The sequence below is a fragment of the Protopterus annectens genome, chromosome 7.part0 (assembly GCF_019279795.1).
Source record: "Protopterus annectens isolate FY-2018-M chromosome 7.part0, PAN1.0, whole genome shotgun sequence".
Classification (NCBI taxonomy): Eukaryota; Metazoa; Chordata; order Ceratodontiformes; family Protopteridae; genus Protopterus; species Protopterus annectens.
In genome coordinates, this window is record NC_056739.1 from 886,049,545 (window position 1) to 886,065,015 (window position 15,471).

Genomic DNA, 15,471 nt, shown 5'->3' on the forward strand with positions numbered 1-15,471 from the left:
GTACTTATCATAACGTTCCATGTGAGTTGTTTATCTCGCCTTTATTCTCACGTCCCTCCCTCCTTCCCCCTCCTGGCTGACAGCTGACTTAGAGGCTAGTACCATCCTGGTTATTCAATACTTCTTCTTCCCCTTCGGGAAGTGCTTCCTTGTAGAAATAAGTAAAAGGGTATATATACTCGCAGCAAACAAGATCTGAGGTAATTCCAGCAGTGCATTGTGGGATAAGGGGCTTGGTCTCGAGCTACTGGCAAACCTTGAGCTTTCTATCAGCCATGTCGGAGTCGAGGATTGGCTCCAAACCCATCAGTGAGAATAAAGGTGAGATAAACAACTCACATGGAACGTTATGGTAAGTACATAACTTTTTTTTTCTGCTTGTGCTATGTGTAGGAGCCTTAACTGTGTAGCTCTGAAATACCCCTTCAAATTGGGTAATCCCAATCTGTGGTTCTTTTGGAAGAATCCGCTTATCCACTTGAATCTTGCTGTCTTCCCCTCCCACATAAAATCCTTCAGCTTTTTATTGCTATTCACAACTTCTCTTCTGGTTGATAAAATATGCCTGACCTGTGCATAAAACTAAAGGGACTAAATACATTTTAACTGCTTGTATCTTGTTATCCATATCCATAAAGCAGAGCTTCGAAATTCTCAGGTTTTGTATTCATTGTTATGATTAATTTGAAGGAAGGTGCTTGTTGGTGGCAAGTGGTGAATTGTGGAGGGTGCAATGGGTTAGTTTCTGTCTTAGCTGTCATGAAATGTCAAGGTACATGTTGTCATGGCCATACATTTGTACCCAGGCATGGGAACTTGTAGGAAAAGGTGCTGAATGCTGATCAGTGGAGAGGAGGAACTCAAAATACGCTCTACCAGGAGGTTTTCTTAGTAGATCGTCTGATATGGTAAGAACATCTCTGTGTACGGCAAGTTCTTAATGCAGCAGTGTTTTGTTGTTTGAAGGGTATCCACAAATTGGTAGTCTTGCTGTATTTAAAATGTTGAAAGAGCATTTTTTTTTATTCATACTATCATTTTGTTTATATTTTATAACCAAAACAGTTTATTTTTATTAGGTTGACACTTGGACGCAAGAGGATGCTGTCAACTTGCCCTTACAAAAAAATACTGTATATCAGTCATCTGTTGAAGTATCCTTGGTTGCCGCGGAGTCGGTTTGTTCTGCAGAGATTTTCAAGATTAGTGTTACTCCAGCAGACTGCAGTGAAGACCAGACAGTAACAGAAAAAACAAAGATGGATAACGAAATAGATGCTTCAGAACTTTCAAATGTAAGTCTATTATGAACATATTAAAAATCACCAATTTGGCATATATTTTGCAATAGAATATTGGAATAAGAAAAGTACAGTTTTGTACCTACCATAAATGTAGATGTTCGAGTGCTAATACAGCTGCAGTCATAACAGATGGGTTCTCCTGCCGTCAGGCGGGTCCTCGGTCGGCCGAATTCCAAAGTCTAGGTCCGGCATCGGTTGTCGTCGCTTCTTCCCTGACGTCAGTGCGACAGGGGTATAAAAGAACCAGCCGACACCATTTTCTTCAGTTTTTCTTGCCCCAGATGTCAGGTGCCCCCAGAAGGAAGGCAATACATAAATTTGTGTAATAAAGCAATGCCATATAATCAAAATACAGTAGTTGCAAGCAAATACACCATAAATGAATACCCCAATCAGGTTGTATGAGGAGGTGTTAGCCAATAGGCCTGTCCCAAGAGGGGAAGGAGGGAGGGAAACCTGGACTGCAGCTGTATTAGCACTCGAACATCTACATTTACTGTAGGTACAAAACTGTACTATGTTCATCGTGCATACAGCTGCAGTCATAACAGATGGGTAGAATCCCAAAGCTAAGAAAGGGGTTGTAGGCACTAGGTGGAACTAGGAGGAGCCAGGATGCCCTGCAAGACTGCAGTGGCAAAGCCTGCTCTAGTTTTGGAGTATAATGGTAGGTGGTAGTGCTTGGAGAAGGTATGCACAGAACTCCAAGTGGCTGCTTCCAAAATATCTTTGGTAGGAACTCCTCTGAGGAAAGCTACAGAGATAACTGTGGCCCTTGTGGAGTGAGATCTGATGCCTGCAGGTACAGTTTTACCATGAAAAGAGTAACAAAAGCATATGCAGTGGGCTATCCATTTTGAAATTGTCTGTTTGGAAATTGGCTTCCCTTGAGCTCCTATAGCATAGGACACGAAGAGCTGTTCTGATTTTCTGAAAGGCTTTGTTCTGTCCAAATAATAACGCAGCTGTCTTTGGATGTCCAAGGAATGTAGTAGTCTCTCCCCTTTGTTTTGAGGATTAGGGTAAAAGGTAGGTAAGTGTATAGCCTGATTCAAAGCTACCCTGGATACCACCTTTGGCATAAAGGACGGGTTGGTTCGTAAGGAGACTCTGTCCTGATGGAAGATGATAAAAGGCTGCACAGCCATGAGGGCTTGTAGTTCTGATACCCTACGAGCTGAGGTGATAGCCAGAAGGGAAAGCTGTTTTCCAGGACAAATATTGCAAATCTGTTGAGGCAGCTGGCTCAAAAGGAGGCAAGGTCAGCTTTTCTAGAATGAAATTGAGGTCCCAAGCAGGTATTGGTTGTTTCCTTGGGGGTTTTATATTCTTAGCCTCTCTGAGGAACTGTCTTAAGAGGGGGTGAGAAAATAAAGGTGGATCAGTGTTGTATTCTGCAGAAATGGCTGAGGCATGGATTTTGATGGAGAATGAAAGTCTACTGCTTAGCAGCTCAGCTAGATACTGTAAAATTTGAGGTAAATTCAGTTTTCCAGGATTCTGGCCCTTTTTCTCATTCCAGGCACAACACCGTTTCCATTTTGCGGAGTAAGCTTTTCTAGTAGATGGCCTTCTGGCCTCCAAAATGACATCCTGCACCTCCTTGGAGAGTAGGGTCTGTTGTGATGTTAAGGAATCTTCATGCGGCCAGATTGAGTGTTTTCAGCTGACTGTGAAGAGTTTTGAAGCTGTGCTGAGTCCGAAGAAGAGGCATTAGAGGTAGGGTCCATGGAGGGGAATGCGTCATGCTCCTCAGGAGTGGGTACCAGTGCTGTCTTGGCCAGTCTGGAGCAATGAGAATCATCTTTGGTCTGTCTGCTCTGGTTTTTAATAGAACTTTGGGCAGCAGAGGAAGAGGTGGAAAGGCATAAACTGTCATTGTTGTCCAACTGAAAGAGAGAGCGTCCACTCTCCAGGCCTTTGGATGAAAAGTCCTTGAGCAGAATTTTTTCAATTGGTGATTTTTGTGGGAGGCAAAGAGATCTATGTCTGGCCTTCCCCAGGCTTGAATTATCTCTGTAAAAACTTGAGGATACAACTTCCATTCGTGTGGATCTGTCACATTTCTGCTTAGGTTGTCTGCCAGTGTGTTTTCCTTGCCTGGCAAGTACTGGGCTTGAAGTTCGATTTGTAATTCCAGAGCCATGTTCCAAAGTGACATGGCCAGCCTGCATAGGGGGTATGAATGGGTTCCTCCCTGTTTATGTACCACATTACTGTGGTGTTGTCTGTCCTTATCAATAGTTGACCTGGATGCAGAAGGTCTTTGAAAGCTATAATAGCATTTATTACTGCTAGCATTTCCTTTTGATTGATGTGAAGGTGCTTTTCTTTTTGGGACCATTTGACCTGAATGCACCGATCTGTCATGTGCGCCCCCCAGGTGAAGTCCGAGGCGTCTGTTGTGATGGCTTGATTTGCTTGAGGCTTGCAGAATGGGAGACCTGTGTTTGTTTGGCATGCTTGAGCCCACCACAGAAATTCCTTTTGAAGACATGGAATTAGTGGTATTATTGTTTCCAAACTGTGGCTGTGTTGAGACCATAGGTTTTTCAGGTACCATTGAAGTTTCCTCATATGCAGCTTTGCACAATGGATTAGTAGGATGCAAGATGCCATGAATCCCAGAGCCTGCAGGATTTTCCTTGCAGTCAGCCTGGTGAAATTTGCTAGTGTTCTGAAGTATTGAGTTAGTTGCCCCTGCTTCTCTGGCGTGAGGTTGGCCATCTTGGTGTTTGTGTCCAAGTTGGCACCCAGGAAAATTATTTTCTGAGAGGGTATTAGCCTTGATTTCTTTTTGTTGACTGTGTATCCCAGAGAATTCAACAACATTATTACAAAAGCCAAATGTTTCAGAAGTATGTGCTTGCTGTCCGCTTGGATCAGGCAGTCGTCCAAATATGGGTATATTTGTATCCCTTGAAGTCTGCAGTAGGCAATTACTGATGCCAGGCATTTTGTGAATACTCTGGGCGCAGTAGATAAGCCAAAGGGCAATGCAGAGAATTGATAATGGGTTGAACCTGCAAGAAATCTGAGGTATCTTCTGCAATTTTGTCTGATTGGGACATTCAGGTATGCCTCCTTGAGGTCCAATGTTACCAGCTAAGACTCCTTGCCCAGCATGGGAAGAAGCTGCTGTGTAATGTGAGCATCTTGAATTTTGGTACGAGTAAAAATGTGTTTAGGATGGATAGGTCCAAAATAGGTCTCCAATCTTTTCCCTTCCTTGGTACCAGGAATAGTCTGGAATAAAAACCTTGACCTTGTTCGTGAGTAGGTACCTCTTGAATAGCTTTCATGTCCATGAGATCTGAAATTTGTCTTTGTGCCTCTGCCCTTAGATTGTGTGGCAGGTTTGGCATGCCTCTCATTTTTGGAAGGGTGTGAAAATGGAATCTGTAGCCGCTGTTTATAATGTCCAGGATCCATTTGTCTTTTGGTGCTGCCATTTGAGCCTTGCTTGGCATGCAAAGGGGAAATTCATTGGGCTTGCTTTCTGAATGGCTGCGAACTATCCTCACCACCTCTTTGTGTAGGAGCTTGCCATTGTCTGCCTCTAAACGATCCTTGAGATTGCCCTCTGCCCCTCGGGCGCCTGTATCTACCTCTTTGGGGTCTGTCGGTGGCTGGAAAGGACCAATTTTTGGAAGGCCAATTTCTACTGAAACGTGGAGGTTGTACCTGTAGAAAATCTTTCACTGTTTGCATTGATTTAGCCTTTTCCTCCATTTTCTTTAATACCTCCTCAGCTTTAACAGCAAATAATACATCCTTTTGTAGAGGGGCATCTAGTAATTTAGCTTTGACATGATCTGGTAATGTTTGCTCCTTGAGCCAGGCATGTCCATGTATGACAGATCCTGTAACAGCAGCTCTACATGAGGCCTCTAGAGCATCAAAACCACATTGCAAGGTATGTTTACCCACTTGTTCTGCACTATGCATCAAATCCTGCAACTCCTTCAAGTCTGGTTGTTCAGGTTGTGACATTTTACTTCTCAATTGTGATAACAGAAACTGTTGGTACTTTAGCATATGGAACTGTCAGTTTAATGCCCTCATGGTTAAGGTGGCCGAGGTGTATACCTTTTTTCCCCACCTTTCTAAGGATCTGGAATCTCTCTCGGAAGGTAATGGATTTTTAGCAGTGGAGGCCTTAATTCCCTTGGGGCCCTGTGAGATAGTTTCTGGGTCAGCCGCATGGCTTTTGTATAAAAATTGGTGTGAGTCAGGAACCCGGTAGTACCTGTCAGGCTTGACTGGGGCTGGAGGTAAAGAATCCGGGTTAAGGCAGGCCTCCGAGTACACATCATCTAGTATGTCTAAGACAGGAGGTATAGCCAGAGGCCTGTGCTGAGGTAGCAAGAGAAAATCCCTAAGCCTTTTCTTGGAATCTGAGTACTCTTGGCCTTCCCAGTGGAAGTGCTCCCTTAAGGTATGCAAAGTTTCCCCAAATAAGTAATCCTCTGGGGGGGAGACAGAGGGAATGGACTCCTCTGCATCAGATTCTTCAAAAGGGGAGTAAGAATGTTCCTGTTCATCAGAGTGCTCTGAAATAATGGAGGCCTGGTCAGAGGAGGGAGATTCTTCCTCCACTCTGGGCCTTTTGTCCGGGGGGGGTTGAGAACCCCTGATAAGAGTAATTAAATCATCAGCCATTTTAAGCATCTGTTTTTTAGGCATGGGGCCTAGAGAAGGGCCCTGTGTAGCTTGTCTCTTAGCATGCATGGCTGCTTTAGACTTAGTGAAAGCCTTGATGGAAAAAGAAGAGGAAGGTCTGAAGACACCTTGAGAGGAGGCAGACCTGTCTACATTTTGAGATTCATCACCAAGAGTGGCTTCGGTATCTGTAGTCGGGGTGTGGGCCGAGGAGCCTGCGACCTCGGGCACAGAAGACACCGCCAATGAAGTGTCGTCAGTAGGCAGGGGCTGCGTAGGCGCCTCACTGAGAACCGGACCACCTGTAGTCGGCTTTGGCGTGGTGTCGGTAGAGGCCGCGGACCTAGTGTGTCGGTCCTTATCTTTGCGTTTTTTAGACAAAACTGGAGTCGGAGTATCCGACAACATAATATAGTTACATTTTTTGCCAAAATAGTGCTGGGCGAACTCCGCCCGACGCTTAATGGTGCGTTTATTGAATGTAGCATAAAAACGACAGACCGAGACGTCGTGGTCTGGGCCTAAGCAAGGAATGCAGAGGGAATGAAAATCCTTATGCGGTATTTGCTTCCCACATGAAATACAATTATTAACTTTGTCTGACATCGGTCTGAGGCAAGAAAAGTTTCCCCAACGGGGTACTTAGCTTTCAGGAAGACTTCGGTTGCAAAATTTTCGTAATTTCAGGAGCTGGCCGACCGGCACTTGCGAATTGCTTCTGCTTCGGGCACCTCGCGGCAAGAAAGACTGGAGAAAATGGCGTTTGCTGGTTCTTTTATACCCCTGTCACACTGACATCAGGGAAGAAGCGACGACAACCGACGCCGGACCTAGACTTTGGAATTCGGCTGTCCGAGGACCCGCCTGACGGCAGGAGAACCCATCTGTTATGACTGCAGCTGTATGCACGATGAACATCATTATTGAGTCTACTGGAGTAAAATGTAAGTGGAAACTGAACATCTGGGTTCTGAATATAGACATTTCTCCTCAACTCCAAATGCTACTGTTTTATGATGTTTTTACATTATTTTTTCCTTCTATTTGCTGTTCTGTATCATAAAGAATAATGAAATAGTAAGAAGTAAAGAGTGACCGTTGACAGGGATAGAATGAGGTGGCGGTACAACAGAATTTTAATTCATATTTAGGAACAGAATTTTTAAGGACTATTGCCACTTTAAAAAGTTTGAAATATGTACATTTTTGTGAAATTGTAATGTAAGCCATGGAACCCTTGGGCCTGGTGCATTTTTTTCACAAGTTCATTTTCTGCACTCACATTGATGTTTGCTAGCATTAGATGAACTTGTAATGCTGAGGAGTGTAAGTATATGCTTTCAGACCAGTTATCAATATATTTACTTCATTTTACCAACAATTCCTTGTCTCATATTACTAAAATTTCATAAGGTGATTGTGAATGGGCAACTGTGGGGATTGATAGTATCACCAGTGTATCAGAAGTTAGTGGGGATGGGCTAACTACAATATCTGCTGCAGCCATGTATACTTTCTCTTTTAGGACATACATTTTAATGACATTTTAAATGCGTAGTATAATTACTTCAAAAGTAATGTACTGACTTTGGGCATGTTATCATTTGTGTGCTGCAGTATATCCTGTGTTTAAAACATAACATTGAATTACATCAACATATGCTAGAAGGTCTAGTACCAAGCATCACAAAGGATATTTTCCTGTAAACGTTAAATTCCATATGCACTTCGTTGTAATTTTTGGAATTTCAGGAGGTGTAGCTGCATTTCTGCAGATGTCTTTAACTAGAGCTTTAATAGAGCATTAAGCATGCTGCTAAAATTTACTGTGTCATATAGTGCAGAGTAAGAATATTTATCTAAAAATCAAAGATTTAATTAATAGATTTAAATATCAAACAGCTAGAGCGTCTACTGTGGAGTCATGCATGAATGGGCGTACCTTCGTTGAAGGTTGTGCATTAGGGCCGGCAACTCAGCACGTAAAAATCAACTGCCAGTCATTAGCGGACCGGAGTTCCGCTGTGGTGACCCCTAACCGGGTAAAGCCGAAAGACACAACACAACATTTAAATATCTAACAGTTACTAGCTGTGGTGGCATGGTGGAATAAAGCCCTAGTTGTGGCACAGGTGACTCGAGGTTGATTAGCAACTCAGAACTTTGATGGAAGATCATGGGTATTATACTATTTAGGAGTGAGGTCTGGGACCGTAAAGTGCCCTAGTCCCTCAGAGGAGGGAGCAGTGTTGCAAGAGGCAGTCCTGATTGGGGGGGGGGGGGCTGTTCAGCCACCAAGTTGCTTGGACGGTTGCTCTTATGAGTTCACAGGGACACATGCTTACATTGGAGAGGACAGTATAGCCCTGTGATGATTCAAGTCCTCTGTTCTCCCTCCCAGGGTAGGGATTTGGCCTAAAAAATGTGATGTGTCATTATGACTGGAATGCTGGTGAGGGCACAGACAGCTGCAGAGGCTGACTTTATGACAGCCCCTCCCATCTCTCTCTCTCTCTCTGTTTCTCTTACCCGGGCTGTGATAGCAAATGGACATGGCTGATGGGTGACTTGGCGGCTGCTATGCACAGTGAGAAAAACACAATGAAAAAACAAAAATCTAAAAGGTTTAATTAGTAGGGTGTGTACATTATTAAAAAAGAAGACCAGTTAAAGGGAACAGTGCATATAATGACTTAGCATGGTTAGCAGGCATGATAATCACTTAACTATTTGCATTTGCCTTATTATATTTATGGAGACTGTACATCAGTGTAATGAAATCTTTTGCATTAGGTAACACTTTGTCTTCTGCCTTCTTGAGCTGTGAGTGCCATCTTATAAGTGTGTTTTTTTCCCACTTTTTATCGATTTTGTCCTTCTGCTCAAAATAGGTTCATAGGTGTTTACTAGGCTAATGACCACAAGGGCGTTTTTAAGCCTAGCCATGCATCCCAAATCACTTGAGTTCTGATACCCTTGATAAGTGCAAGGAGATGAACCATTTACAGGTTACCTGTTTGCATCACTGACATGGGTGCCAAGTCAGGGATGAATTTCCAGTTTCCCATCCAGTTGTCCAAGTTGCACTTGAATTGGATTAGGGAGAAACTCTGCTTCACATGGGAGCCTGTTCCATAGACTGGGTAGTCTCTGGGATACGTACCTATCTCTCCAGAAGGTCCTATTTATATCACAGGCAAGGTTTAAGTCTTTAGAACAGGTCATTCTGGCACTGTTTGTTTTGTGGATATGCAGGAGGCCCATTAGAGTGGGGTCTGGCAGTGCCCTGTATGCCAGGCATAGATCTCCCCTCAAAAGCCTGTAGGAGACAGAATACAGGGATAGGGCCTTGAGGCAGTCTGCATAGGACATGTTACTTATGCCCTGTATTCTTTTAGTGAGGAACCTCTGTGGATGTTCCAGTTGTTGGTTATGGCTGGTTAGGTACATACCAAAGGGGGGCATTGTACTCAATAATAGGTCTGATGAATGCCGAATACAGTGGAGCAATGACTTCCCTGGACTAAGATGCCATACCTTTGTTTATAAGTTGCGCAACATAGAATGATTTTCTCACCACTATAGACACATGATGATCAAAGGCTAGATATAAAACCATCTTTTCGGGAGCTTTTACTGCTTCTAAGTGTGCAGATGTTGTGAGGGTATGACTGTTATCCTCTGAATAAAGTCTTTAATTTGCATTGCCCATCTTCATGTTATTTACGAGAGGGTGCTGAAATGTTCTGAGCCCGACCTAATAGGGAATGAAGTGGAGCCATAAAACTTAAGTTATTCAACATATTCACCCCAAAGTTCAACAGACTTGGCACGTCTTGCCTGAAGTTTCTGTAACCCTGCCAAAAAAAGTCTGAAGTCTGGTTACTGAAATACTGCTCCACTGCTGCATTCACCTTAGAATCACTCGAAAATTGCCTCCTTTTCAAACTCTGTTTAAGGTTTGGAAACAGGAAATGGTCTGATGGAGCAGGATCTGGTGAGTAGGGTGGATGGTCTATGCAGTCAAACCGCAGTTTTGTCAAAACATCTATCATTTTGCCAGCCTTGTGAACAGGTGCATTGTCTTGCAAAAAAAGAACTCCCTTCTGCAGCTCCCTGTTCTGTTTTCTTTCAATGCCTCTTTTAATTGGCACAACAAGTTACAGTGGTAATCTACATTAACTGTTTGGCCCCTTAGAAGATGGTCATTAGAACACCTTCCTGATCCCAAAACACTGGCCATGACCTTTCCTGCTGACTTTTGGGTCTTGAACTTCTTTGGCCTTGGTGAACCTGAGTGCCACCATTGCATGGACTGTTTTGTCTCATGATCGTAGTGGTGTAACCATGTTTCATCAACATTAACTACTCATTCCAAAAAGTTGGCACCAGCTCGACAAAAGTTCTGCAAAATCAACTTGGAAGTGTCCATTATATGTCTTTTCTTGTCAACATTCAAACATTTGATCTCCCATTTGGCTGACAGCTTCTGCATACCCAGCTGCTCATGGATTATAAACCCAACACGTTCTCTGGATCTGTAGTGTCTCAGCAGTTCTTTTAGCTGATGTTCTCTGATCTGCCAAAATCAGGTCATGGACATGTCAACAATTTCAACACTTGACACCATATGAGGCCTCCCAGACCTTGCTGCATCTTCAGTCTCGAAATCTCTACACTGAAAGTTTGTACACCACATCTTCCTAGTTGAGTAAGAAGGGCACTTGTCACTCAATGTTTGCATTATACATTCATGAATTTCTTTGGAGGTTTCTCCTGCAGGAATAGGAACTTCATGACAGCTCAGAAATTCCACACTTTTCTTTGACATGGTTCAGTCAATGATGTAAAACAGTGTCAAAACATAGCATTATGATTCTGCATATTGGCCCTTTACAAGATGAAATAGTCATCTTTTCAGCTACAGAGGCAAAATAACTCTCAGAATTTAGAAAGTTGGTAGGGCTTAGAACTTTTCGGCACCCCCTCGGACTGGCCCTTGAAACATCTTTAGAAACTGGCTGTAGTTGCCTTTCAGCAATTGAACTGCATGGAACAAAAAGGGACCCTTTTGTAGACAGTATGTCATCCCCTTCAAATGCTGTAGTTTTGTCTCTTCTGCCCTTCCTAAAGGTAGTCAACATTGTCAGTAGCCCAACAGCATGCTTGCTTTGGATGCTGAAAGATCAAATTGTTGTGGGTTCTATTCACCCAGGTGTTTGGATTCAATTTCCATTGCTGACACTGCAGTGCAGCATAGAGGGTGGGTTGGTTGGGAGTGGGGGGTGGGTACTGCATTGATATGTGTGCTGCCCTTCAGATGAGAGATTAAACTGAGGCTGTATTTGCCCGAGTTGATGGTAGCTCAGGTTGATATGAAATATCTCATGGCACTCCTCAAAAAAGAGTAAGGGAAGTTCCCTGGTGCCTTGGCCACATTTTCCCTAGTCAACTGTTATAGTACTTTGGGTTACCCCTGAAAAGAAGCCCCATGCCTAGTGGGACTAACCCAGTGAAATACTGCATTGTCATCATGGTCCGTCTTGTCATCAATGGTTTTGGATTAATTTCCTTGTTTGAATGGTGGTGGTTAGAATTTTTACAGAGTAGCAGTATTCATAAGGCTGGTGAGCTGACTGGAGTTTGAGCTGTCAGTCAAGTTAGCATGACCCAGCTTTAAGCCACAGGAATAGATTCAAATCTCTGCTAAGTTTCAAGTGTGTAAGTATTTTTGAATTGCTCTCCTCCTTTTCTGTTTTTAACATATTTACTAACATCACACATTGCATGATGACATGAGTACATATTCCATTATAAAAGAGAAAAAAACATTACAACTTTTTTCCCTTTGTATACATTAAACAAGTATGATTTTCGTCTTAATTCAGTATAACGTAACCTAGATTGCTGAAGTCCTGTTTTCCCTGAAATATCACTCCTCTTCCACATTATTCTGTACATACTGTTCCCATAGATACCATTTATTTCTATGTATTTTACTCCTTCACTTTCCTAAAGATCCCACTTCAAGTTCTTTAGTCTCCTTTACAATATTCAGCAATTGTGTTGCAGTTGGTTTTGCTTTTGATGTCCTTCAAGGATGCATCTGCAGTCCTAACAAATGGGTTGTCCTGCCTCAGGCAGCCCTTTGGTCGGCCGGATTCCAAAGTCTGGGTCTGTCCTCGGCTGATGTCGCACTTCACCCGACGTCATAGCTGCTGTCAATTGGGTATAAAGGCATCAGCCGACGCCATTTTCCTCAGTCTTTCTTGCCGCGCGGTGCCCGAAGCAGAAGCTGTTCGAAAGTGCCGGTCGGTCAGAACCAGAGATTACTACTACCGAAGACTTCTAAAAAGCTAAGTACCCCGTTGGGGACTCTTTCTTGCCTCAGCCGATGTCAGAAAAAGTAAATAACTGTTTAACTTGTGGGAAACAAATACCTCATAAGGATTTCCACTCTTACTGCCTTCCTTGCTTAGGCCCAGACCACGACGTAGCAGCTTGTCTAGCCTGTGCTTCCTTCACCCGACGACACTTAAACGTCGGTCGGAGTTTGCAGAGGAGTTTTTCGGCCCCGCTTTTGCTTACAACATGCCGTCGGAGACTCCGACTTCACAATTAGCTAAAAAGCGTAAGGAAAAGGACCGACACTCGCGGTCCGCGGTTTCGGCCGAAACCACGGTTAAGCCAACTGTGAGTGTCTCGGTTTCGGCTGAAACAGAGTCCTCGGTTCTTCCTTCGGCTGAAAGCATGCCTCCTACAACCGAGGCCTCACCCAGCATGGCTGAATCTGCTACTGAAATTCCACCTGCTGTTGCAGGTTCTCAGGATTTTTCAGATACTATCCCCTTAGACATTTCTACTCCTGCACGTGGAGCTGCTAGGCCCCCCTGCATCCATGTCTATCAAGGCTTTTTCTAGGGCTAAAGCAGCTAAATCTTCTAAGGCCTTGCCTGCTAAAACCCCCTCACACAGGCCTAGCTCTAGTTCCCAAATGCTCAGCCTGGCAAAGGATCTCATTTCTTTGATCAGCGGATCCCAACCTCACCCTGACAGGGCCTCTCATCCCCCTCCAGAGAAGAGGCCTAGAGCAGAGCCCCCTGAGCTAGTTTCAACAGATTACTCCTCGGATGATTCAGAAAACTCAAGCCCTCCAGAAGGCCCTTATTCTCCATATGAGGACTCTGACGCAGAAGACTCCATTCCTTCTGCCTCTCCTCCTGAGGAATTTTCTTTTGGGGAAACCTTGCATGCTATGAGAGAGCAATTTCAATGGCAGGGCCAGGATTTTTCAGATTCTCGGAAAAGGCTAAGGACCTTTTTACATTTACCACAGCATAGGCCTTTAGCCATTCCTCCAGTACTAACAGTTGTGGATGATGCATTTAATGATGCTTGTACTGCCCCTGACTCTCTTCCCCCGGCCCCTGCTAAGCCCGACAGATGCTACAGGGTCCCGGACACACATTACCACTTGTATAAGGCTCCTATTGCAGATCCTGAAACTATTTCACAGGGCCCCAAAGCTGTAGCAGCTGCCTCTGCCAAAAACGCCCTCCCCTCTGAAAGAGAATCTAGAGCATTAGAGAGATGGGGTAAAAAAGTTTATACTTCTGCTACTCTTTCGGCTAGGGCCTTAAACTGTCAATTCCACATGATTCAGTATCAGGAATTTTTGTTAGATCAGCTAAATAAAAAACTGTCCTCTCCTGAACCTTTAGACCGTAAGTCCCTTCAGGATTTGGTACATAACACTCAGCAGGTCAGTAATCATTCCTTAAAATGCGGCTATGATGCACTGGAGGCTTCCTTTAGATCAGCTATGACTGGTACAGTGATCAGAAGGCATGCATGGTTAAAAGAGCAATCCTTACCAGACCATGTAAAGTCAAAGCTCCTAGATGCTCCCATGGAGAAACACAGTTTGTTTGGCACCCCTGCACAGCAAGTGTTAAAGAAGGTGGAAGAAAAGCAAAATCTGTCCAAACAGTCAAGGATTTCTTACAGGTCCAGCCTCCGAGGTTTAGTAGAAATTGGCCTTCGAAGAATTGGTCCTTTCCAGACACCTCCAGAGCACAGAGAGGCAGAAATAGGCCCAAGAGGCAGAGGTCAATCCAGAGGTGCCTACAGGGACGTCAGTGGCAGCCTAACAACCAGAGAAGTACTGCCACAGATCCAGCTACTACCACTTCCACAGGACAGTCACAGTGACTTGGCTCTGATACCGCCTACCAGGGAACAACTGGAAGCACCCTTAGGCGGAAAGCTAGCCTTATTTTCAGTAAACTGGCATTACATTACAGGAGACAAATGGATTTTACAGACAATAGACAAAGGCTACAGGTTTCACTTCCATACTCTACCAAGAAAGAGAGGAATGCCAAACCTACAACCAAACCAAAAAACAAATGCTCTAGGACAAATCAACCACTTACTAAGGATGAGAGCTATAGAAAAGGTACCGTCTATGGAACAAGGACAAGGATTTTACTCCAGACTTTTCCTGGTACCAAGAAAAGAAAACCAATGGAGACCTATTCTCGACCTGTCCGCTCTGAACACATATCTCATTGTTCCAAAATTCAAAATGCTGACCCTACAGCAACTTCTTCCCATGCTGGGCAAGGAGTCTTGGCTGGTGACTCTAGATCTCAAGGAGGCATACCTGCACGTCCCTATACGACCAGATTGCAGAAGATACCTCAGATTTCTTGCAGGATCAGAGCATTATCAATTCTCAGCATTGCCCTTTGGCTTATCTACTGCGCCCAGAGTATTCACGAAATGCCTGGCATCAGTAATTGCTCATTGCAGGCTTCAGGGAATTCAAATTTATCCATACCTGGACGACTGCCTGATACAAGCGGACAACAAGATCAAATTAAGAAAAGATTTGGAAAAGGTTATTCACCTATTGCAAGCCCTGGGATACACAGTCAACATAAAGTCAAGGCTGGTACCATCCCAAAGGATAACATTCTTGGGTGCAGAACTGGACACATCAAATCAAATGGCATTTCTCACAGCAGAAAAGCAAAAGCAACTACCACTCTATTTCATGGCATTAACAACGCAGAACCAGCTTACAGCAAGGAAAGTCCTGCAAGCCCTGGGTTACATGGCATCCTGCATAATATTGATTCCACATGCCAGACTACATATGAGGAAGTTGCATTGGTACCTAAGGAATTTATGGTCTCAGCACAAGCACAGCCTAGAAACCCAAATTCCAATAATTCCATGCCTGAAGCAAGAATTCCTGTGGTGGGCTCAGGCCTGTCAGTTGAACAGAGGACTACCTTTCCACAGCCCTCAACCAAGCCAGACTATCACCACGGACGCCTCAGACCTCGGTTGGGGGGCACACATGGTGGACAAGTGTATACAAGGCCTATGGACACAAGACCAGCTGAACCTACACATAAATCAAAAAGAGATGCTGGCAGTGAAACAGGAAATTCAGACATTCAGACCGTTTCTTCAACAAGGTCATTTGCTGATAAGG

General features: G+C 44.0%; 1 protein-coding gene across 1 annotated transcript in view; it reads left to right on the forward strand.

The window, feature by feature from the left end:
• SCAPER (S-phase cyclin A associated protein in the ER) overlaps window positions 1-15,471 on the forward strand; it is a gene marked incomplete in the record, with an annotated part of 4,815,867 nt that overhangs the window by 1,327,660 nt on the left and 3,472,736 nt on the right. Inside the window, 1 exon segment of the mRNA XM_044077465.1 lies at window positions 1,080-1,295. Coding sequence (XP_043933400.1) covers window positions 1,080-1,295 — 216 coding nt within the window.